The following is a 26,422-nucleotide window of genomic DNA, read 5'->3' as shown; positions in this document are numbered from 1 at the left end:
GGATGCAGTCAAGCTAAACTTGGTGCTCCATACCACGTATGCTAATTTTAAACTAGTTTTGTGGTGGCTTTTCTTTAATTTTTTAAATTTTTTTTTTAGTTCTGAGAGAGTACACACATTATACTTCATAGGAATCCTTGTGTTGTCTAGTTATTAAACTCTAATATTAGTTATTAAACTCTCTCCGCTTTTTCAGGCAATAAGAATATAAGACAGAAAGCTTTTCCAGCAAGCAAGACAAGAATTAAAATAACATAACAGTGTTTATGTCCAGCCATGGGCAGAACAGAGCAATGAGATCTGGTATCTGAGAGAAACAATTCAGCAGGTTCTAAAGAGTCTGCCAAGTCTCTCAACCCTCTCCCTTAGGTTGTATTGCATGAACCTATAATTGCAGCTTCTAAATTGAATTTTCTAAATCATTTTGAATGGGGAGTGGCAGCAAGCTTGCATTAAATGGGAAAGGAGGAGGATGTATTGCAGAATAATGCAAAGATGTGATTTTTGGAATCTGTACCATGTCTGGTAGAAAGCACACAGGTCATTACAGCCTGTCCTTCAGCGACTGAAACACTGCCCAGGAGGGGGGCTCTGATCAGTCTGCCTGCAGGCAGGGATGCACAGTTTAGCTCAGTACAGGCCTTGTGAAAGCCCCAGCTGCCCTGGCAATTTACTGCTCCAAACTGCTCATTCACCCAGGCAGAAATCTCTAGAGCTTTTGTTGGAACAGAGGGTTTTGGTTCACCATTATTGAGGTTTGCTCACCTTGGACCATTCTCCAAAGACCACCTGAGGAGGACAGTCAACTTTTGCACATGCTTTGCTAGTTGGCAATTTGGGCTGCTGGCAGGTGTCATCAGAGTGTTTCAGGAAACTTCCATCTGTCAGCAGCTGCTTGCAGGACACTTTGCGGGTCTGAATCCCTCCTCCACAAGTACGTGAGCACTAAGGAGGAGAAGAATTAAACACAGCATTTACACCTGCATGGACGTCTGTGCTCCTGAAAAACGACATCTACTTTGAATGAAAAGTCAGGCAGCACAGAAAATTCCTCTGTTAAAATATTTACTATATTAGAGATGAGGAGAACTGGAGTTTAAAAGTCAAACATACCACCTGAATGCAAGCAAGTAGTAGAAATCTTGGAGAAAAACATGCATCTTATGCATAAATCTATGTCCCTCACCAGTTAATTAAAATAAAAGAAGGTTATTGTGTTTAGAGTGCTTAGGGAGAGAGATGATGTATGGAATAAGTGGTATCCAGCTTCTGAAATCCTAACAAGGACTTCCACCTCATCCTGTGACTACCCACTGGCACAGGAGTGTAAAGCAGTGCTTTTGGGTTAGTTTGCTCCAATGGTGTAAGTTGAAACACTTACAGAAGGTTGGGAGCTGCCTTCCGTGCTGCACAGTTTCAAGTCCCTGGCCAGAGGAACACATTTAAGCTCTTTCTGTGACCCAGCCATACCTGTTGCCATTCCTCAGCGTGCCAAGCAGGGGGACAATCAATCTGGTTGCAGGCTTGTAAAGAGTGAGGCTTTGGGTCTTTGCACTCCTGGGCAGCAGGAGCAGATCCCCCGGGCTGCTGGCAGGACACGTCCCTCGTCTGGATCCCGACCCCGCAGGTCGCCGAGCAGCTGCTCCAGGGGCCGCTCTGCCACCTGTCCCAAAAAACACGGCCAAAAGCTCACCTTTAGCAACACACCTCCTACTGGGGAAGGAACAGTCTTACCCAAACAGAGCCTAGCAAAAAGCACAGCTGCAGGCACAGTTATTGATCGATGACTAAAACATCCCTTTGGTTCAGCTGGAGCACAAAATTGTAAATTGGATTTATGAACTTGCAGGTAACAAGCAAATGCAGGATTTATTAACAATAAAGTAATAAACAGTCATTTTTAGACAAAGTTAGCTCCAGCGTTTGCCTTCAGAGCGCTCCTCTTAGAAAACAGCCTGTTGGCAACCTGATGTTTATGTTTATAAATGTAAATATGTAAATAGACCTGTATTTACAAAACTTCCTTTAAATGTGTATACGTTTTCTACAAAACATCCTGTTCCTGTTAAGTTCTTCCCTGCATTCAGCAAGAGCAGGTTTCTGCAAACATGATGAAACAATTTGCAAAGGATCTGGGATGTCAGAGAGCAAAAATGGGTAAATAAGGCAGTACACATCAAAATTTCACATATGGCCCTTTCAAGTGATCAAATGACCTAGAGGTTTGCTTGGATTTGGACTGTGTCTGTTCTTTCCCCAGAATCTCCAAATAAACATAAGAAATATGTGGAGCTACTAAAGAAGCATTAAATTAAGGTACCTTTAAATCATAATTTCTTTTTTTTTTTTTCATTCAGTAAAGACAAAAAGTAAATATTCTCAGTTCTTTTTTTTTTTGGTGCAATATCCTCAAAATTCTCCTTCTACCACTAGGAGAGTTAGGGCTCTTTTTCCAGCTCTGGCAGATATTCAACACGGAAGAGATTTATTTCAGAAAACGTCCCCTATTTCATCAGTGAGATACGAAAAGCGGAAAAGGAGTGAACAAGACCAAAAAAACACCCCAACCCCAAAACCTTGTTGAAAACAGAAGCAGTGAAATTTCATCCCAAAGCATGACCACAGTCCTGCAATCAGAACCCTTTCTGAGAAAGCCAATGTTTAAATAAACATCAATAAAGTCCCATTAACCCTTCCTTTGCCACCAGATGATTTCATTAGCACGGGGTACCTCGGAGGGCAGAGCTTTGTGTTGCAGGTCCGAGTCATTGGGGGTGGCCTCTTGGAATTGTCACACAGGGTTTCATTGGCACCTTGCTTGGTCTCTACGTGCAGACACATGGCAATGGCTTCCTGTGTGCCTGCATCCAAAAGGAAAACACTCGTGAAACAGTGAATGGAGTAGATTTCTGCAAAGCTTACTCTTGAATAACACTCACTAAAAGGCTCTGACACTGAGATAGCAGGCTTAGAAGTAACAGCTCAAGCTAAAAGGAACGCAGAGGCAGTTTACACACTTAATGCTCAAAAGATACTTGTGAATTATATCTTAACTTTACTTCTGTGAGGTTTAAAAGGCTTGATTTTACATTCTACCTCTCTGAAAACCAATAAAGAAACCAGGTTTTTCTGTCAAGCCACTACCAGAGGCTGCATCTGCTGGTTCTGTAATGGTCCTAAGCCAGCTACTGCCTCCATTGCCAAAACTGAGGTAAAAGTGATTCCTTCTCACTTACCTTGCCTTTAATAAAGAGCTAAAGATCTGAAAAAATTGCTGTAAAAATGCAGAAAACTTGCAAAGCTATAGGCAGGAGAAACGTTCTATGTTTAGTCAGCCATTCTCAGGGGCCAAGAGATGCAATGGTTTTGCTGAAGGCAGCAAATCTGACCCGGCCTAAAGCTTTCCTCACTCGTTACCGTTCTTGGCACCTTCTGATCTTCAGCTCTTGCTACCTGGATCTTATTACTGAAGCATGGAAGATTACTAATACTCAAATTTCTATGAGTCAAAATGAAACGTAACATAAGTTTCCTTTAGAACAAGGCAGTTTAGTGAACACATTCGGTGAATTACTTCTATTTTAAACCTTTGCAATTATCCAATTTTATATATCATATTTTTCAGTATGAAAGCCTTACCCAATTTCAAAGCTCACTCACATGCACATTAAATACAAGAAGGCTGTGATGTGCCTGGGGGATTCTGTGCAGCTGGGATGTTCTATACAAGCAATGCTAATGACAATCCTGTGGAACAAAAGAGCTGAAATCATAAAATACCTATATTGTTTCCCGGTAAAAATGTCTCTTAAAGAGTTACAGTTTCATAGAATTTAAATCCATTTCCTTCTTATCTTTCACTTAACTTCAGTGATTTTGAAAGGACACTGCTGACCATCAGCCATTCTGATTCCAGTAGGCTGGAATACCCAACCCTGAAAGTTCCACCCTCAGGCCAATATTTCTCTCCTGTATACAAGCACTGTCATGTTTCTCATAAACCAAAGATGTTCCCTCCAGCTATAAATGATTTTGACTCAGTCCAGTGTATCAGCCAGTCCAGCTACTTCAGACACATCAGCAGGGGTAAACCAGCAGTGATTTTCAGAATAACGCAGATTTCGATTTCTTTCAGGCTCTCTGGTACACCTCGAGATCCCCTCTGGGACTCATTTGCAGTTCAGAAAGACCTTGTTATATAAATGTTTTGACTACATCTACAAAGTGATGAATTTTTATAGAACAAAAGACCTGACCTTAAATATGATTGACAACCTATTCAGTCCTCTTTTATCAAAGCATTGATAATTACATTAACGTAGAACACACGCATTGTGGGAAAACTGTTTTACTAGTCAGGCTGAGAATAAATATTTAACAACAAATACCATGACTGTAATGCAGACATAAAAGTGCCTGAAGATGACAAAGCAATAAATATCTTTTTTGTTACAGAAGTAGGGGAATCAAAAGTTTTCTTTCCAGTCAGTCCTCAAGTGTTCATTTAACAAGAGCAGCTTCCCTTTCCCCTTGCATAGGAAATGCACATTTGGCTGTCTACAGGAGAGAAGGAAGTATTTAGAGTTGGGTTCTGACAGAAACAGATTTGCCTTACCAGACGAGTAATCAAGTCCATGTCAAGAACCCATATAATCTATATTTTAGGTCAAAATCTACCCCATGCTACTAAGCTTTAGCTTTGCTGACCTCACCTCTGTTTCTGTGAGAAAACCACGCTCCAAGGTGATGCTGCTGCTCTGGAACAGGTTGCAATAGATGGAATCATCTTAATATCTCACACAAAGGAAGGGATTTAAATTGAATTCCCTTCAGACCATCTAAATTGGCAATAACACCATGGGAAATTTTTATCTTGGTGTTATATAGGCTCAACTGGCCAGCCAAATGAACAAAAGGCAAGTCATAGCAGGTGATGGGGTCTGACTACAAATTGCCACCTGGAGTTCATTAAGCCATTCCTTGCAGCAGGACCTGTGTAGCTTTAATCACATTACGAGAAGAAAATGTTGATATGTGGTGCATTTTTCATTTGACTGAAGTACAGAGCACAAACTGCATTAGCAATTCTTCCCCACTGGGGCCTCAGTGAAAGAAAACTTGCACCCTGTTTTGATGCTGTAAGCACAAAATAGCTACTAAAGAGTTGTTAAAAACCTACCACAAAGTCCCTTCCTGTTCCTTCATTCTCAGTTCGAGAACGCTATTCAATAAACAACTGCACTTAATTGATGTTACATTTGCTTGAACTTATCTGTCAAAATGGCTTCACAATTAATCAGATTTATCACCCCAAACTATAATTTTCCATTAGCTGGGAACTTCAATCACTGATAAACTTATTCTATGTCGATTGGAGAATGGAAAAATCTATTATTCAAACAAGCAAAGTTTTATATGTGTGACTTTCTTGGCTTAGAATATAAACATAGTAGATAATTTAACTAAAACATTATGTATGCAGCAGGGAGCATTAAGTATTTTTACAGTAATCTGATGCACTATTGTAGTAATTACCCTACTATTCAGTGAAATAGAATATTTTCTACTTGAACCCAGTGTTCAAACCACATATATTTACATTCTTTTACAATCTTTTCTGTGCGATGAAATATACAGTGCTTGAAGCTGTGTTAAAAGATCAAAATGCTTGAATTTAGCCCAGAATTTTTGTTCCTGCATTTTTAAAGCACAAAGAAAATGGGGGTGGAAAGCTGCTGTGCAAACATTAAGAAGGTGGATCTATTCTCTAAAGCTGGAAGAGGAAGGACAATCATTTATCTACCTCAGATAGTCTCAGTTCGGTGGCTTCTTAAAAATATGTACTACAAGCTGAAAATAACTCAGAAGAAATGCCAATTTCTACACATCCTTGAGTATCTCTGTGCATCTATTTTATACCTCTGTAAGAGAGTAAACAACATCTGCAGCTAATGAAACAGATGATACGAGTGACCGGTTATCCAGGTGACTCCAACACCAGTTGAGAATGAATTCTCTCAGCTTTATATGTGAGTCTCTGAATGGTCATTGTTTTTCTCAGAGCCCTTAAGTTTGGCTAGAATCCATTAATATTCTAAGAATCTCAGGTTTCTCATAAATAAAATGGTAAACTTTTAGCCCTTATGGCCCAGACAAAAGCCTGAAAACACAACTTGACTGTACCCTGAAGTTACCAAAGCCACAGAGGCTATAGAGGAAATAACAGGAAGTGCATATGTTATTTATTACTTAATCTCATTATTTTCAGGCCAATGTAATGACTTTAGGTGGCCCAAATAATCATTTTTGAAGCATATGGAGTATAAATAATAATAATAATGTTTAACCACCAAAATCTGCCTCTTGCAACTAAAGGTATAATTAACCAAGAAAATGTTCAGTGATTTTTTAAAATGGAAAACATCCCTTTAAAATATTGTTGAATAGTTAAATGATTGACAACACTAAAGAAATGCTACAGATTACAACAAAAACATTTCTCTCCAGGCACACTCTTTATTCTCGTAATCACTATTAATTCCCTACTGATGATGATATGAAAATTGAACTTACACCTGGGACTCTCACATCACAGCCAAAGTTCTTCAGATTTAAAAGAAAGCAAAAACAAAAAACAAAGAAACCCAAAAAAACATTCTGGGAAAATGAAGGCAAATTTTGAGATCCCCAAGCATACAGCTGGCTTATTTTGAGTTTGGGATTTCTTCAGGCACTGAAGAAAAAACAGATCTCTAGATTTCAGAATGGTTACAGAGCTTCCTATGGGTATTAAAGGTGATGTCTGCCTATGACTAACAGGCCTCGACAACTTTTAGTTACACTCATGGAAAGACTGATGAAGGAAGCATTAATTCTGCTAAGAGGCATAAAACAACACGGCTGCTCTCAAAACCTCAACCTGTTTGGCTCTTCACGTGCTGTGTGAGAAGCCACAGAGGTTTGGTGCAGAAAGCACACACATGACCCAAGACTGGTGTGACTTTTGCTCTAGAACAGGAAAGATGGTGTTTGATAAAGCCTGGCAAATCACTCTCTGTAAGTCTAATACCCAAAAAACCCCAGTGTTTCCATCTGCATTTTTTCATCTGCTTTGCAGAGGGACCAGAGGAGACTGAATTACAAATCTAGTCTGTATGAGGATTAAAAAAAAGGTGCAAGTGACAAGCTCTGAAAGAGAGATTCGGACCTTGCTCAAATAGTGGCTATAAAGCTTCCAGGCTACTTAGACCCTGCAGACTTTCCCCTCATTCAGAAAGAGTTAAGCACTAAGAAATGGGGGTAGGGAGTACTGAGGATACAGAAATCCACAGGAATTTGTTTTAATAACCACTGCTAGATGCACACATACTAGACAAAAAGTACCTAATATAATTTACATTACACTGGGTTATTCCAAACTCAGACAACATTTATTTCTCGTAACGAAAGAGTTCATCTAATTGAAATGAGATTTGAACATAAAATTTAGCAGAAATGGATCAGCTCCTTTGAACTACACAATGGAAAAATAGTAGACAGTGAGATCATTAGTTAGTACATTGCAGTGAGTTGGAAACAGAAGAGATGTCTGGTTCCCCTAAAAGTATTTATCGGCAGGTAATTTTTGGTCTGTTTGAAAGCCTTTGCCAAGGCAGCCAGAAGACCAGAGCTGATAGAAAGGAAAAATCACCTAACTAGCATAGCAACATGGGGGCTTCTGAAGCTGCTCATTGATAAAATACCCCGACAACTTCCCACATTTCCCAGGAGCATCGCATAAGGAAAATGTCTATACACAGTACCAGCGATACCACAGAAGCCTTAAAAACACAAACAGATATTGTCTTTCAAACTTCTTCAAGTGAGTTATTTCTGCTGGATAGCAAACAAATTGTTAGATTACTATGAACACCTCTAGGATAAATCTGGGTCAGGGAACTTCAGAAATTCATGAATGGGTCAGAAGTCAACAATAGAATTCATACTTGGCTCCCTCAGGAACAACATTAAGCTGAACATGAGATTTGTTCATCAGTCATTTTGAAGTTTCTTCCAATGAAACTTCTGTGCTCAGTACAGGCTCCTCAAATTACCATCAGCCTGCACACCAAGGGCAAGTTTTTATGGGGATGCTTCTTCATGGACAAACTCAGCCTTGAAGATGCAGAATGCAAACATGCACATGAGCAATAGCAGGCAAAGACTAGAGATTATTTCAGCCTACATATCTGATGATGTCCTCAAAATTAAAAAATCTTGGCGTTTTTGAACAGATCTGGCAAAGAAATTGGCTAAAAAGCAGTCAAGTGGATTTAGGGTAGCAAGAAAATTGTTGTAGGTTACAAGTATCAGTTGAGATACCAGAACTACAAATTTAGAATTAATGAAAGGTTTGTTTCTGCTTTACAGTACAATTTCCTTATATCTATAAACATTTCCCTTATAAAAATGATGAAACAGAGACACTCAGCCACAACAGCTGTCACTACCATCTCATGTTTATACAAGCACACTTGGACTACAGTCAGTCTCTCCTCCCTTGCCAGCCGTAATACCCACTGCAGGTAGCACAGGGAATGGGATGTTCCAGCTCTTGTGATCACAGGTTATTCCTGTGGATCAACCCCCTCAGTGAACAGCAGGGTTAAATGATAAAGGAAGCACTATCAGTCACTTACCCTCCTGCTGCTCCCATTCTGGGGCATCCCTCCCAGCCTCTGTCTTCCAGGTTTGAGCTGGTGAATAGCATAAAGGAGGCTGCTGTCTGTGAGCTCTATCTCGCTCCCCGCTTCCAATTGTTTCTGTTTTCCCTTTTTCTACATTTTTTATTTCTTCTATGGGTACAACTGTCTTCGCTTCCCACTGATGTCAGCAGTCCTGTCATATATAGGTGCGTTCACAATTCCACTGCCTCCACTTAACACTTCATAACTCACTTGTGTTCAGTCCCAAAGTACAGTAAGTAGTAGCAACACCAGCAGCCCTGTCTGGTAACATGTACTTACGACGACAGGGAGATTCGATTACATCCAGGAAGGAATGTGCCTAACTACTTGCAGACAGATGTATGGCACAGAGCTCCTATGGAGTGATCCAGTGCACCAAAACCAGCTCCCGTTTGATCTTCACGCCCATCAGGCTGGAAGCAAGCCTCCCTACTTACAACTTTGTGTTCCTACTGTTCTGCAGAAAACGGCAGCATTTTGGAAGAAAAGGAATAAACATGGGCATTTTTACTCTGAAACCTAGGAAAAGGTAGATCATCTGAACATTCCCACCACTGAGGCATCAAATGTACCACAGCTGGCCTGGCAGCTGACACTCCTGCAGCAGCAAGACTAAAGCAAGTTGCTGTTATCAACTTCCTGCACCTTATTTAACCCAGTAAGTGTTTGATAAAGATAACAAAGTAGTTTGAAATACTCTATTGATAACCAAAAATATGTTAAAGCTTGTGCCTGCAGGTTTCCCTACAGATCAACAGGAGATGCAACAATACCAAACAATGCCAAATTCTTACAACTCAGGATAAATCAAGAAAAAAGGTACCTCCAAAACATGTGGCTGAACACGGAGTAAACCCGATGTATTCCCAGTCGTAAATCACACTGCCACCTTCAGCAAGAGGCAATTCTGGTGTGTAGGGGACAGGATCGTTGTCACAGGACACCTGGTGACAGACTCGTTCTGTTGGTGGCTTCACATCTTCACATTCCTCCTCAGGCAGCTCAACGTCGGTCTGAGTGAACGCGAGAAGAATGCGGCACTTCACATCTCGCACCTGGATGCCACTGCCACACGTGGCACTGCACGGAGACCAGGGCCCAGGGATAAACCTGCAAATCATCACAGCACCATCATTTACTCCATGGAATTGTGTCTGTGTGTGCACAGTTAAAACACAGCCAACACATAAACTTGTGTTTATGCACAGAGCAGACAATAAGTAACACTTACTGACGCTTAAACAGAATGCATAATCAACTGTCTTAAGTCTTTCACTTGATTCTCATCCCAGACCATTTACCAAAATTCACACAAGATGATGCAGGAAAAGAGGAGAAAGAACCATGAGGAACAGGGAAAGCTGTACCGTTTTCTGAGGAAAAAGGAAAACACCTAAATCTTTTCTCAGTCTCCTTCAACAGGGGAAAAAAGGAGAAACTCCAGGAAGATCTATCTATACAATATAAAATAGCTCCCCAGGTACACAGACTTGGGCCTGTGCCAAAAGTATATTTGCAATGTGCTTAAATCTGAGAGGCCCTTACCTTACGTCATAGTAATAATCAGCAACCAGAGAGAAGAGCAGCACTTTTCAAGTGGAGCCATATCCAGTGCACAGCACCGCAGGCTGCTCTTCAGATTCAATCTTGCAAGCAGCCTCTCATCTTCAATAAAGAGATCTAACCAGACTGCAGTCCATCATTTTTATTAGAAAGCATTTATGCTCCCCATGAACTACGGTTAAATCTTGTTTTACAGGTCATGAATTTGTTATAATATTCTCTCACTTTGAGGGTCACATTAATATCTGATAGTAATTTTCAAAATGGCACTAGAGCCAAGGGGTTGAATTTCATTTATAAAGTCATCCTGGGTGGCTCTGGGGTGTACTTTTTAAGAAATTGAATACAGAATTTCCTAGAACTTTTTTATTCCCCATGAAAAGGCTGCAGTTGCTCTTTATTATGTGTCCAAATGCAGCTGATGATCAAAACACCAGCAGGAGATACAGGAAGATAATTTGACCAATGTTAAAAATGTATTTGGAAAGAAAGATCCAAATTAGGATTCAAAGATTTGGCCCTTATCTTGGATAAAGGATTATCTTTCCCTTACTGCAGGAAAGCTGCCCTTACAAACATAAGAACAGTTGTGTAAGACAAAAATCAGTATTTACACTCTGCATACACAGTAAGCACAGAAAAATGTCAACAGTGTGGTTTGATTCTGTGCACAGTTTATCATCTTGCCAATAATTTCTTGCCAGTATACACAGAGGAAGAATCAAACAGAAGAAAGGAGAACAGATGGCTGGATAACCAGTAAGGATACTCTAAGTCAGTCCTTGGGATAGTCACCCAGGCTGTGATTGGGACAGACCCCAAAAAAGACTTTTTCCTGTGGAAAAGATAATTCCCATTTCCAACAGAGGTTAAAAGGTTAACTGGTTATTCTTTAAGGAGATGTTAATGAAATACCTTTACAGCTCTACTACAAAGACAAATACATCTAAGCCCATCAAAGTTTCCTTGAACTGTCTCAGAATTTTTGTTAGAGCTCACTGGTCCTCAACAGACTTCAGGAAAGGGCAGGTTCTCCCCAGCTCCTCTTGACTCTGAGAACTGCCAGTGCTCATCCCTTCAAAAGTCTGACCACCTTCCATTGGAAGGATACCATCAAAATAGTGGATGGTTGTGTCCTACAGTGATCAAACCTGAGCAAATGCCAGGTTAGGTACAACCTAAGAGCCCACTGAGTCTGATGGCACAGCTGGTGGGGGTCAACATCCAGATGCTTTTGATAACCAATTCTAATGAATATTCTGTGGAAAAGCTGCAAAGGAAGGCTTCCTCTTACCCCAGCAGATAGAATCAGCTTAACCCTGGAACATCAGATCTCACAGTCCTTTCAAAGACAACTGTGCAAACCACCTAGGGGGGCAAAATTACCCTCATCCAATGAAATGCTTAAGCATGAGCCTAACTTAGGCATATTAGCTGTGCTTTGAAGTCAATAGGATGATAATGTGTTCAGAGGGAAACTTGTGCTTAAGTGCTTTATTGGATGAAGGCCAGTGTGCATAGGCTTAACAGAATGATTACTTTCTTCTTCTTCTGTGTAAAAAAAATATTGACTCCATTAATACTTCTGTACATTACTGGAAAAATAAAATTGATGGACATTATAGCTGAAAACGGTTGGTTGGTCTTCCAGCCATACCTAAGTTTACAGTCTGAAAGTAATAACTTCTTTTGGTAAAAGCATGACAGCAGCATACCAGACATTAGTGTTTTGTGTACTGTTAGTTGAGTGCATTTAAACATTCCAAAAATAATGTATTTCAAAAACATTCTTTTGAAATCCTGTATAAGTTAAAGGAAATTTTGAACCACAGCAATCATTTCACTCAGCAACCAACTGATTTATAAAGAAACTCAGAAAATGCTAAGCATTTTTTTTCTTGACTTATAGCAAGCCCGTATTGTAACTGAGGTTTTCCTCTTGAATATTAGTGTCTGGTATTTTTTCAGTGAAGTGCAAGATAAAAAACGAACACACAAAATACTTTTTATTGTATCTTGGCATCTGCTAAACTAGTCATGTGACTATTTACATATTGAAATCCCAAACTATAAAGCAAGGTACTGACTGAACACAGACAACTGATTTTTATCTAAATTTTGAGCTCAGGCAGATGGGTTTTTTTAATCTTTACTTTACACTGAACATGCAAAAGCAAAGCCTGTGACAGGTCATTAAAGCAAACTCCATCAGCCTCAGATGTGAGGTATTTTGGCATCCACAGCATACACATGGTAATGCTTTAAACACAATACTTCCCTGAAGTAAACTTAGTCTGCCTTCAATGGGCACACACTCAGAGTCATCCCAGGTCAGCATTGAGAAGCATCAAAGTGCTTGTACTACAATGCTTTGTAGATCATCAGCAATTTATAATGGACAGGGCAGTGATAACTGAAAATTTTCTGGAATCTCTAAGTTCACAGATGAGACTCCTCTTCTGATAAAAAAAAAAAAAAAAAGGAAAAATGCAAATTTGAGCAGGTATAACATTTTATAATCAGCCTTTTTACCCAGTCATTCTTCCCAAGGTCACAATGAACTAAAATGCTCCTATACTCATCTGAGCAGGTATGAATAATGAAGACCCTACAGATGCAGTGGAGGGCATGTCCATGCTGCAGTGTTCTCAGTCCAGCACTAATGGAAATGTGCTTTCAGCTCGCACATGCTGTAAAAGCAAGCATAGGATGACCTGGGAAATGAAGCAGTGACCTAAACTAATGATGATAGAACTGGGACAGAGTTCTATCAGACAGACAAATCAAATCTGAACTGAAAACTGAGCTCAGTGCAGCCCTCTGCAGCTTTCTAAAGACTTGGAAAACATGGTGTCTCTTAATTTTTTATTTTCCTCATGACCATGATTCCTGCTTTCAGTTAAGACAGGAAATGCCTAAATAAAAAAAAATAAATAAAAGGCTGCTCTTGCAATATTTCCAGTCCAATCCTAGCGCACCAAGGGTCCTGGATAAAAGTCTAAAAAGCATCTAAAATGCTGGCTATTACTGAGCAGAACTTCCATGATACTGGCACCCAACCCCTTCCTGCAGCACCACCCTTGCCTGCTCTGAACAGAGTCACACTGCTGGTTTTAACAGCCTCAAGGGCAACGTGTTGGGCAAAATCAGCAGCCTATTTTCAGAGAAGGAGCTGTGAGGAATGGGTAATGCTCTATCACCAAAGGCACAGCGGGGACATGTCTGTGAAAATGACTCCAATGACATAAGTGGGAATCTTTATGAGAAACACTGCACCTCACATCACTTTTTAGCTCATATTGCTGGAAAAATATCAGGTTTTGAAAGTATTTTCGTTTTTCCCTAAGCCATGACAGAGAAAGGCAGTTGAGGTGTCTAGTTCTTTAACTTACAAGTAATAAAAAAGATGCAAAAACTTGCTGGAGCTTCTCTGCGAATGCCACTGTAACTAAGACGGCTCGAGGGAAGAGCATTTAAAATAATGATTGGTATCAACTGTCATCACATTCCACAAGTGAAAACTAAAAAGGTCAGACCTACATTTTTCTTGGCCTCACTTTAAGGACAGTCATTTTTTATTTTGCTAATAATAAAAAAAAAGAAGCTTTTGAACATTCCCCCTCTATGTAAATTCAGGACACCAGCCGTGGCAGACCACAGCAGCAGAAGTATTTTTCTTCCTCAAGCTACTTTTGGCATATCCATTGCTTGTGGGTTCTAAAGCACAGCTGCATTTATTCTCTTATTCATTATCAACTAAAATATCACACAAAAGCATAGAGAGACAGTTGTCATAAAAGGATGGACTAGAAGTTGGGACTTCATATTGTGGTTTAAATTTGGATGACAACAGAATAACTAAAATTAAAAGTGATGGCATTTTACCAAGGAAATCATAAGTCTCCTGCTAGACAGAGGTGGGCTATGAATTATCACTGTGCCATGTCTAAATTACAGAAAACAAAGTTAAACAGATCTGAACCAGAGGGAGATCTTGTTATAATTTATTCTGGGAGAAGCAACAATTTATTGTCACAGTTTATTTTCAAATCTTAATCCCTGCCCCAAAAATCTGACTCTAGCTGGAGAGGACCAGAGCACTTTGGGCATGAGGTTTAAAGCACTGACGAAGAAACTCTCTCGTTGCAAACCATTATTGCCCACACGACCAACAGACAATCTGCAAAAAGGAATGAAGTCAGGCATCAGTTATTTCTCATTTCTCCTTACCTGCTTCCTTAGAAGACTAAAGAGCAAGCAGTTGGCAGCAGTAAAATGAAACTAATGGGGAATCTGGCTCCAGTGTTAGAGCTGGGTCCCAGGAGAGGCCAGAGTGCCCCGACAGGGAAGGCACAGCACCTCAGCAGCCCCTCAGTACAGAGGGGATGGAGAGGAGTCACTGGTAAGACGTGGCTGGAGAAACCTTTTAGACTTAGGTGAAGATGCTTCTGGAAATTGTGAAGGAAAGTCTAAGGACAGGATGAGGATCATGAATAAAAGATGAAAAACATCAAAGTGAAGAAGAGAAGGCTACAGTGGAATAAATGGGTCACAGCTAGGAAGGATGAATAACTGCTTTCACTGTCAGGACAAGGCACAAGGCAGCACACGACAAAGTTTCTGTCTGAGCTCTATTATATTCTACATATCCTCTGAATGCTGTGTCCCTGCCAGTCCTCCATTTGTTCTGTCAGACTGATGCTGAAGGATCCTAAAAACCCAGGAAGTGCATTAGCTCATGGCTGCCACAGCAGGGTTTTGTAATGCTAGAGATAATTTTCATTATGGCTTCATGCTGAATCCTCTCTAGAAGTGACCTCATATACCTTCATTTGGCCATCCTGACACTTAAAAGGCACATTTAGTTGCATCACCCCCTTGGACAATCACACTTTGTTTTTATATCTTTGCTACTACCCTGCCTGAATTCAGGGCCACTGATCTGGAGAGTGAAATAACCCCTCACAGTAGGTTGACACTTGACTTGAGAGGCTAGAGAAGTGAAAAGTTTAAACTACAGTCACCATAACTATATAAACACCTGTTTGGCAAGAGGTTTCTTCTGTGAGTCATTGCAGGTGTAAAGATTTTATTACTCATGATCACACCTGTTGCTGCATGTGTGCCAAAAATCAGGAATAGCTTGATGGAAGAAGAAAAATAAGCATAAGGCACACTCTGCTATCAGAGCAATATAAATCCAGAGTAATATCATTAAGATCATCTAAATTATTTCAAATTGACATTACTACAAATGAGTGCAGAATTCAGCAAAGCACAATAAAATATTGTTCAAAATCTCACTGTAAACAAAGTATTTAAATACTTTAATGTCTATATATTGAATATATTACACATATAAATATATGTGTGTGTGTGTGTGTATGAAAAGTACACAGGGGATATAAGGAACTGTGTGGCTGCCATAACATACAAGGGTCAGGAACAACTGTAGCTGGATTTAAGTTATGCTTTCATCCCCAGGACTTGCAAGGCTTAACCTCATCAGTTTTTAGGGGACTCACAAAATCCAGATGTTATTTCACACATCTACACATGTAAAATAGCACAACTTACCCCCACTGATGCAGCTAAGCACAGAGATCAGCAGGTTTTTCTCACTTTATGCATTGGTCTCACCCCCCAAGGAAATCCTGGCAACCCTACAAAGTACCTCTTAAGTTTTAATACCACCACTGCACTCTTGAGGTAACAGCTATGACCAGGATAAAACTAAAATTGTTTAATTTATATCTGCTGAAACACCTCCACATGCATTAATTAGGGCTTCATTAGGCTAAATTAAGATCCTTTTGAATTCCTGAATGATATGGGGGCACTGTAATAGTGCTCTGTGTCATCCAGAACAGGAGCTCCAGAAGCAAAGTTATTGAGATGTAAAATTAGGAACAGCTCACCAGACGACTCCTCTCCCATGGAGGACCAACTGTCAAAGCAAACTGCATAGCAACAATCATTCCAGAGATCTGCAAAACACGCTGGAAATGTCTCTTCACTGTAAAAGGCAGTGTACTTACGTTGGCTCTTCTGACACTGTTACAGTCTCTTCCATTTCATGGGCCTGTTTAAACCATGGCAATTTTGCTTCCACAGGACTTTTTTCTGGTAGAGGAACAAAACCCAAAACATTCAGTAATTCCTCCAAAATCAAAGCAACATATCGATGTTATTATTAGTCACCTCAGAACTTCACAGCTTACGTTGCTTATTGATCTGATGCTTTTGTAGATATACTGGATAATAAAACAAAATTTACTAGAAAATTTCATCATGCTGCTTGAGCTCCGTTCTTCATTTTAAATATGCAGAAATGGAGAAGGAAAAAGGAAAGTAGTTTGATTATAACTTGATGAGCTGCTGATCACACTGAGAATGCTGACATATTTAATGAAAACAAACAAGATCCCAGGTGATGCATATGGAGGTTCATTCCCATTTCAAGTATTATTGAACAACTCCTCCTTGCTGTGCTAAGCTCATTAATTCTGGTTTTCCCAATTTGACCAGACTATATAGATTTAGTTGGCGCATTCCCCTCATGGCAGTCTGGCCATATTATCAGCAAAAAATATCAGCAGTGCACTTTTCCTAGCACCAATAATTAAAGTGCTTGTTTCTGCCAAAACTGAAAAAAGTCCCAGTAAATTCCAGCTTCTGGCATTTCTGAAAAAGGTTACCAGGGGCTTTTAATTCTCTGAACAAAAATGCAAAACAATAAGAGACCCAGATAAAATTGCAGTTACCTTTTGGCTTGTAGCACGGTATTGGCACGATGCACTCCTCTTTTATGTGCAGTTTGAGCTGTGGATTGCAGCCCCCGACGTGCTGCCCGCGGTGGTCAATGCACAGCACGACGCGGTACCGCAAACCTCGGCCACAGGTCACGGTGCACTGCGGGAGACAGCACAACCAGCTCACCCTGCTTCTCCACTGCCTCTGCAAACACTGCTCAAAAGGATGTTGCAAGCACCAATGAGGTGCTCACTAAAGTTTTCCCACAGAAATTTGTCCCTGCGTTGCGAGGTGAGTACGGAAAAAGTTGATGTTGGAAAGAAACGTCTAAGTTTTGGGGAATGCAAGTGCTTTCTTGGGGTTCTGTGAGGCTTATCTGATTGGCAGTGGTGTGAAACAGAAGTGGCTATGCACTGAGAATGCACTCCTCACAGTGGTCATTTTCACTTAAAGCTCGGTCAGGGGAGCTGCATTTTCGACACTCTTGTGTCACTGATGTCATCTGGATGAGCTAAGGAATTACAGGAGTGCTGAGCTATCTGACTGTATCAGATAACTACAGCCAGGAGAAGTTGGCTTATGCTTTTGTTACTATAATGAAAGGTAAGAATGCTGGAAAATCTGCCTTGCAGACTTGCCAGCCCCTGACAGACATGCCTTTAACTATTATAGCCAGTGAAATACTACATTTATCAAGAACTGAGACATAAATGACCTGACTGCAAAGGGGCCTGACCTCTAACTTCTCCTCCATGCAAAGCAGGAATTCAATAGGCATAAGGAATTCTACAGGCATTCCTCTCCACACAGACACATTAATGTTTTGATTATCAGGCAGAACTGCTTAGAGCAAACTTGTCCCAGTACTATTGATTATCTTTCACTGCTACACTTTTCTAACAGTCCTGTGCTAATAAATATGTGGTAACACAGGACCAGAGGCTTTCTTTAGAAAATAAGAATAAAGGTCCAAATTAACTTTTCAACTTACTTGAGACCACTCCATTGCCACCCACTTAGGACAATCAAAGAGATTGCAGGTCTGAATGACTTTGGGCTTTGGGGCATACATGCATTTCCATTCCTCCACTTGCAGTATCTCTCCATGAATGGTCTCCTCTACACACACAAAACTTCTCCTCTGAATGCCACCTCCACAGGAAACTGAACATGCAGTCCACGGGTTATGTTCCCACCTGGAAAAAAAAACCTCATAAGACTCTTTCTTATTCCACTAACCTCTATTAAAAATGCAAAATATTTCATCCAACCTTAAATGTCAATTAAAACTCACTGGTAGTTTGGTTGCTGGATTCTTACCATGCACAAATACATTAACTGACAGACCTACCTTGCATTATTCCAGGCTTAAATTCATGTGCAAAATCAGAAGAAAAACAGAACCACCAGTGTAAGTATATTTCAAAACATAACTGAAACTCTTATTCTCATACATAAGTAAGAAACTGTGAATATACTGAGTCTGATTACTGGAATGAATTTACTTGCAAATAGTCTAAATCATCTAAATAGAATATTTTTGACAATTTACGTGATCACATAGACCCTTATTATCATTGTCAAAGGCCAAGAAGCCCCTTATTTAAGACCCTATGAAGTCTGAAGACAAAGACAAATCTGGCTGTCCTGACTGAGGCTGTTATTACTTACAGTGGCTCATCACTGCCCACATCATTCAGACTACCCTTAAAAACATGTTCATGAAGGCATTTTTATGGGATTTCTAATACCTTGGGTAAACCCAGCAATTTCATATCAAACTGCCTTCATCCATAAGGACTGTGACAAAATTAAATTGTGGCAGGTACCATTTGGCTGGTCATCACTGCAGCTCTGCAAGAGTTTTCCACCCTCATTAAAATGCCATTGAATGACCTTGTATTCACACTTTCCAGCTTGCTTCCAGCAAAAGGCAGCTGCTCATCCACCTCAGCTGCTTTGGCTAACTCAGCTGACTCCTCCTGCAGCAGGGCAATGCACAGGTTAATGAAAATTTAAGATTAAAAAAGCCTGCAGCAGACCTCCAGAGTAGTAGCCTCCAACAGAGAGATAACAAACAATCAGCTGGGAAGAAATATCCTCAAAATGGACATCTATTCTCAACCTTAGACCTAACTACAATAAAGATGGAAAATGTTGCACCATCTGAAGTGAGAATGACATGGAGGTTTTTAGGCTACAAACTCAGTTGCATTGATCTCTTAGCATGAATGTACATTTAAGCAATCACCTCTCAAAAAACCCTAACTTCAATAATGTCCTGCTCCTGTCACATTTAGAGATAACAAGCTTCTCTCAAAGCATTTGTCTATGGGTTCCAATGACCTCCACACAACATCTCCTCACCCTTCACCTCCTATCTCTTGCTTTCTTTCCATCACCCTCCCAAATCAAAGCCAAGCCCTTGGAAATTATTGAGTCCTGCAATACATCTTATGGTTCATCAGTGTCTTGTTAGTTAAACCTTACCTCTATTATAACTGCAGAAAGCATCATGAAAATAATTATATCCCTTATGAACAATGGACTTGGCAAGTACTGCAATATCCCACCAAATCAATTAATCAAGAGCAACTTGGCTATCATAAAGGAAGTCATAATATCAGAGTCAATGAAGCAAAGGCCTATAAATCAAAGGCAAATTTAAGCAACCTACTTTTTATGATGCAGCAGGTAAATCAAGGACATTTCCTATTTTAAGCAATTCATTAAGCTGCCTACAAAAACATATTAATCATGCTTAAGCTGAACAGAAGAATGAGTATGAAACACAGAGCAAGCCATGGGACATTAGCCATGGAGTATAGACTCAAAAACATTCTGAATAAAGCTGTGTGCTGAGATACTGATATCACATCACAATAACAAAACACATCTGAAGAGCAAGAGTTACACTGTTCTTTGACTTAAATAAATGGCCAGTCTTAAGTAATTTTCTTTAAAAAAAATCAGGAACTAAAGAGCAATTAACTATTTAATGAATTAGCAGCTCATGGATTTATATATGTAAGGCTCACTGTGCTATGTGTAATATAAGGCTTGCAAGCATTTACAGCATGAAGTTTTATAGTTGTTTTTCTTTATCTCATCAGTTTCAAACACACTCCAGATCCCATACTCCCACAAGCATTTTCAAGATGGAGTGAGGTCCATGGCTACTGGGGAAAAGGGGGGTCTTGGGCAAGCAGTCAAGGAGATACTTTCCAGAACCCACAGCTGTCAAGGGATCCTCAACAGTCCAACAAGTCTGAAATAAATGGAGGCATTCCAAAAGCTTTAAAAGAAAATTTTCATCCTGGGAAATTTTTTCTATTTATTTCAAAAGAATTCTCCATCTGTAAAAATATTTCAGTGGGGCATTTACAACTCTAGCCACAGGAGAACTCTTTCAAGGTCTTGTGGTGTGCACCACGACTTTCCCACAACTTCCTCGTGTGGACAGGAAAGCAGTGGTAAACACCACAGGACTGCAAGGCAGCCTCCACGAGGCCCTTGTGTTATGTAGGAGGTGTGATGTAGGATGCTGGTCAAGGGGAAGGAGCCTGTGCAGCTTTGCTCCAGCATGTACCCAGTACTTTGCTTTTCAGCCTGCTTTGCAAGAATAGTCCTGGGTTAGCATGCAAGACGCAGGAAAGGAAGGAAAGGGAAATGGAAAGGGAAAAGGGAAAAGGGAAAAGGGAAAAGGGAAAAGGGAAAAGGGAAAAGGGAAAAGGGAAAAGGGAAAAGGGAAAAGGGAAAAGGGAAAAGGGAAAAGGGAAAGGAAAAGGAAAAGGAAAAGGAGGAGGAGGAGGAGGAGGAGGAGGAGGAGATGGAGGAGGAGGAGGAGATGGAGGAGGAGGAGGAGATGGAGGAGGAGGAGGAGATGGAGGAGATGGAGGAGATGGAGGAGATGGAGGAGATGGAGGAGATGGAGGAGATGGAGGAGATGGAGGAGATGGAGGAGATGGAGGAGATGGAGGAGATGAGATGGAGGAGATGAGATGGAGGAGATGAGATGGAGGAGATGAGATGGAGGAGATGAGATGGAGGAGATGAGATGGAGGAGATGAGATGGAGGAGATGAGATGGAGGAGATGAGATGGAGGAGATGAGATGGAGGAGATGAGATGGAGGAGATGAGATGGAGGAGATGGAGGAGAAGGAAAAGGAAAAGGAGGAGGAGGAAGAGGAAGAGGAAGAGGAAAAGGAAAAAGGAAAAGGAAACAGAGCCAGCACAGGGTAATGCATTCCAGTTCCTTGCCAGGCAACAGCACAGACAAATCCTGCTGCACTGAAGCAAAACTTGCACCCACACTGGACCAGAGTCACCTCCTGACACAGATAAACAAACTTTAAGCTGCTGTTTTCTTTCAGAAATTCCTGCAAGAAAAGGAGTTTCTACATCTTTGTGGTGTTTCCTCATGAGCCCTCTCAGTACAACACAGCCTGCTTCCTCTCTCCTTCCTGCTTGGCTGCCTGCTGTTTTACAGCCCTTACCCCAAAGCATCACCCAGGAACACCATGATACCTTCTGACAGAACACACCGAGGTGCTGAAATGAGGTGGGCCTCTGTCTGTAGTTCTCAGTGTTTGAAATAAGAGAACCTGCCCACAGCTTTATCATAGACATAATCTATCTCACCACAATGTCATGCAAACGTGCTGAGCACAGTAAAGCACAGAAAGGGGGATTAAATTTCTCTTCCAAGTGGTCTCCAGCCCTAAGTGGTTCAGAAGACGAAATACTCCTGTAAATACATTAACCTGAGTTCCAGGAGAGACCTGAGTACAAAGGAATTGGCAGAAGAAATGGAAAGACACAGAATATAATTAGAGAACCCTACAGGATAAAGCTGTAGAGGAAAAAAATCCCCATCTATGCATGAAAGCCAAAGTACCTCACAGGACAGCAGATCCACAAGGACAAATTGCTACAGAAATAAACTATGACATTTATATCAGCTGTAATCAGTAGCTCCACTGAGCTGTGCAAGTCTATGATTTCATTCTTATTACTTCATATCTTTACTTCTTTAGAAAAATACACATTATTCATTACATGACATAATAAAGCAGAGGTTCAACTCAGATAAATATGCAACTAACTCATCAACTATAATTCTTTACATTAAAAGCAAATGTGACTCAATACTGTTTAATCCTAACATTCTTTGTAAAACATCTAAGAAGTTTTAAATCCTTGTAATTGATTCAGGTGTTAAAAAAAAAAGTAACAAACTGTGCTCTAATGACCTATTTTAAAGCAAAAGATATTCCAACAATTCAGTATCTTGAAAGTGACATGTCATCTTTGATGTCAATAAATAGACTGTGGATCTAAAAGAGGAGAAGGATCAGACCTCTCATGAGAAAAAAAAATTTCAGAATTCTGTACATAGAGAGATCTGTTCTATAAAATCTCACACACTGTCAAAATAAAAGAGAAGAATTCATACACGCAGTTTGAAGATGCTCTTCTCAGCACTACAGCCAGAGAAGGCTGAGTGGGACAACTGTTTATTTTAAAGACTTCACACTGGTATTTTCAAGAGCTGCATATTAACCTCTGACTGTTAAGCTAATCATCCAGAGCACACTAAAATAAATCACAAGCTTCAGGAATGTTTAGAGGACTGTTGTGAGCTTGCTCTCCTGTATAGCAAAAAAAAAAAAAAAAAAAAAAAATCAAAAGATGTTCCATTATCTTAGCACTAAAACAGTATATTTGGAGTGAAAATTGTGCTAAAGCTGACACATATGCTATGCTGATTATACATACCGAGGAAGTGGCTGGAAGTGATCATAGGGCATGATTTCTTTAAATCCATCACTGTCAAAAAAAATAAATATTGCATCATTATTTCTCATACCCAAGACTGTACATCAAGTACATACTTCTGTGTGATCATGCTTGAAGTAAGCAATTCCCAATGTGAAATGAAGGACTCTTACTTCATTACACATGAGCCTTATGGCAAACCTTACGTCTTGTATAATCTTACCTTTTCTGCATGGATAAAGAACTATTCACCATACAGTTTCTCTATTTCATACCACCATAAAATATTAAATGAGAAAGACTACAGCAGAGAAATTTATTATCAGTGACCCTTTAGGTCTGTGTTACTTCATTAACAAGAAAATATTCACCTACTTCTATCTGTAAAAAAGACTGCTGAGGGACATGAGTGTCAGTGAAATAAATGCATCACAGGATTTCTCCTACATAGGTCCTGAATGCTGCTTAGGACCCTTCTAGAGCTGTTCATTTGAACTGCATAGCATAGAGCAGGCATAAAGCCTTACTTCAAATGCTAAGAAATAGAGTATTATATCCAGTAGTACTTTCCTTTTCCTGGCTGTATAAAGTAAATTTGCAAGGTAAAATATAATCACACCCTTTCTTTCCCCTAATTTTCCCATTCCAGCTTTGGAACGTTTGGCACCTATTGCCATCAAGCATTACTGATGTCGCTCTGCTTCATACAGTGATCAACTCTCCAGGAAAAAATCTTGAAAGTCTGCACATCTATAACTGTTAGAGGTCACTATCAACGATTACGTTCAGCAGGAATGAAAGGAAATGGACAGTTTAGCTATAGGAAATGAAATCCATTGAGAGTGTTTCCTTTTCTTGCATATAACTCTAGCTCAGCCAGCTGGCATATTAATGTGAGGTTCTGGGACTTGATACTGTGATGTTATTTTAAGATTCTTTAGCACAGCCAGGAAACCTCACCAGACAATCCAAAAGTTAGTTTAAAATACTGTAGTGCAACTCAATACAATTTATGTGTACTGTAGCCTTTACAATTTGGCACTAATATCCTGTGGCATTTGTACCACAACGATATTTACTTTGAATGATTTTTATTTTTAATTCCTAGTTTTAAAAAACCCAATCAAATAGACCCAAGCTTTAATTATTAAATTGTCAACACTACAGTACCAATGAAGAATCAAACTTTTATGGTGGGCAAATGAATGAACCAAGTTAAAGCCTGTGCAAAACTTGCACTGACCAGAGCTTCTGTCTGGCTGTTGAGACATTCTGAATGGCAGCATCAATAAATCCAAAAGAAGGCAAACCCTCTGTCCTCCTCACACATCCTCACAAGATCCTCATATTAGTGCTGTACTACTCAGCAATAGACAAAGCAGAATTAGCCCTTGAACAAATTGGTATTTACAATATCTCTGTGTAAGCAAAGTCATCTATTCTGCAGCACTGAAGCACCATGAATCTACTGGCAGAGGTATCAGCCTTTAACACATGCAATAACCAAACCAGATCTAATAGCCTTATAGATAAAAAGAATTGAAATTTAAGTAATCACAGTTGCTTCTTCCTTAGTAACTGCCTATGTCACACACAAATTTATTTGCCATACAGACCTAGATGGGCAGGGATCCATGTTGCATTCTTTCAGCTTGGGCTTTGGTTTCTTGTTTTCTGGATGATAATGACAGTAGTGGTCAGGAACAACACGCTTCAGACGGATGTCCACGCACTCAGCTGAATTGAGCTGATAACCTAAGGCAGAAGCTAAGTTAATTTTTGTCATGGAGATAAACTAAAACAGCTTTAATTTTTTGTCTTACTCTTTTTTGGTTTGCTTTTAAACAAGGAAACTTGAGCAGGAACTTAATTAAGCAGGAAATGCATGACCAGACTTTCATTTAAGGCAATTCAGCATAATAATTATATTAACCTGTTTTAACGCTAGATGAGCTTCCAGCACTTTATTCTACTAATATGCTAAGTGTAAAAGTAAAGTCACACATATTTCCTCATGATGCAGGAATACTGGTACTGCACCAGCTCACCAGTCACAAGGCAAAACTATGAAGCCATATGGTTCCAGTACATGTTCCACAACTTATAACTGCCCTCCTCCAAGGAGGAGTTACCAGTATGTTGGAGAGCTATATTACACAGTCATTCATGCTAAAAGAAATAAATACTTGAGACAGAAAGCCAGAGGAATTGAAGATGAGATCCAAAAACTTTGCTAAGGAACTGTAGAAAACCAAGAAATAGGTTCAAGAACATTCCTAGTTGAAGAGCCAACAACAGAAAACTTGAACTAACTACTTGGTGGAAAACAAATAATAAAATATGTGTGGAGACTCGTTGCAAGAAGGGGTCTGAGTTTTATAAACCACTAGGTTGATTTTTTGGCTAAGAAAAAAAGACTCATTCAAAAAATCTTACTTGGACTTAAACTGAAGAGAGAAGAAGGATGTTCTGGTATGTGCAAAGAAAAAAAAGATTTAAACCACAAGAATTAAAATCAAACCAAGTCAACAAACTAATAGCACAAGTCCCAGTGCCTACTGAAAATGCTGAGTATCATATATCAATGGCTTCAGTTGTGTGTCTCTTGGCTGATCCAAAGTGTCATCATGCATGAGAGTGATAACCATAAAGAACTAAGCAGTTCCAGTGCTCACAGCATCTGTGTTTCAGCTCTTGTAAGTACTGAAAGGACCCAGAAAATATGTCACTTGCAAACAAGAGAAACGGTTTTTAAACAATCCTACTCATACAAGCTTGACTGTGCTTTCTGAGATACCCCTTCCAACACATGGAGATTACAGAATTAAAGACAGAAGCAGCATCCATTCTTTTACTGCCAGTACCAGATGCCAAACAGACAATCTGGACACTAAATCCACTTTAAGGTAACAGGTTAAAGCCAGGCAGCTGCAATACAACTTCCCTGCATGCTCAGTAGCATGCCATTCCTCACACTACTGCTGTCACAACTGAGCAGCTCAGTTTTCGTGCTTCTTCAGTTCCTGTCCTCCCTGAGGAGTGCCAAGCCCCTCTGATAAAGGTACCAGTTTTATATTATAGGCAAGCAGCTACAAAGCAGGGCTTTGAAAACCCTGGATAATTTCAAAGAGACTGACATGTAGCTATAATTTTCAAACCATAACAGCAGTCTGAAGAAGGCTGGATTTGCGCCAATACCTTTGAAGGTAAATACATCCCTTGAGCTATCCAGTGTTTACATGCAGTCCTCAAAAGTAACTGTGATGCTTTATACTTCTTCCCTTGTCAGACAGGTTAAGGAAAAAAATTATAAACACAGTGTGATGGAATCATCAGAGGATATGCATTGCCCCTCACAGTTCCAGCAAGAATCACACTTCATGAGGCCAAGTATCTCGTAAGATACAGTAGTTTCCTGTGGGACTGCCTATCACACACATACACTGTCTGCATTTCAGATTACAGGGAGGCACTAGTGCCAAAACGGATGGTCCGTCAAGAGATCCCCAGACTCTGCCTGTACTTTAAACATCTCTCACTCTCTTTATTCATGTCCCAAGTAACTATTTAAACCATATTTGCACTCTCCAGAAAATCCCTG

At 40.0% G+C, this 26,422-nt stretch overlaps 1 protein-coding gene across 1 annotated transcript in view; it reads right to left on the bottom strand.

Moving 5' to 3' along the window:
- ADAMTSL3 (ADAMTS like 3) overlaps positions 1–26,422 on the bottom strand; it is a gene marked incomplete at its 5' end in the record, with an annotated part of 171,025 nt that overhangs the window by 30,031 nt on the left and 114,572 nt on the right. Inside the window, 9 exons of the mRNA XM_082290374.1 lie at positions 766–945; positions 1,471–1,663; positions 2,732–2,861; positions 9,550–9,836; positions 16,328–16,412; positions 17,054–17,201; positions 18,034–18,238; positions 22,822–22,872; positions 24,438–24,576. Coding sequence (XP_082146500.1) covers positions 766–945; positions 1,471–1,663; positions 2,732–2,861; positions 9,550–9,836; positions 16,328–16,412; positions 17,054–17,201; positions 18,034–18,238; positions 22,822–22,872; positions 24,438–24,576 — 1,418 coding nt within the window. The remainder of the gene's footprint in view (positions 1–765; positions 946–1,470; positions 1,664–2,731; positions 2,862–9,549; positions 9,837–16,327; positions 16,413–17,053; positions 17,202–18,033; positions 18,239–22,821; positions 22,873–24,437; positions 24,577–26,422) is intronic.

This window comes from Coloeus monedula (assembly GCF_965178545.1).
Source record: "Coloeus monedula genome assembly, chromosome: 14".
In the NCBI taxonomy this organism is placed as follows: Eukaryota; Metazoa; Chordata; class Aves; order Passeriformes; family Corvidae; genus Coloeus; species Coloeus monedula.
The sequence above is the reverse complement of the archived record's forward strand: the minus strand, read 5'-3'. Positions and strand labels throughout refer to the sequence as shown.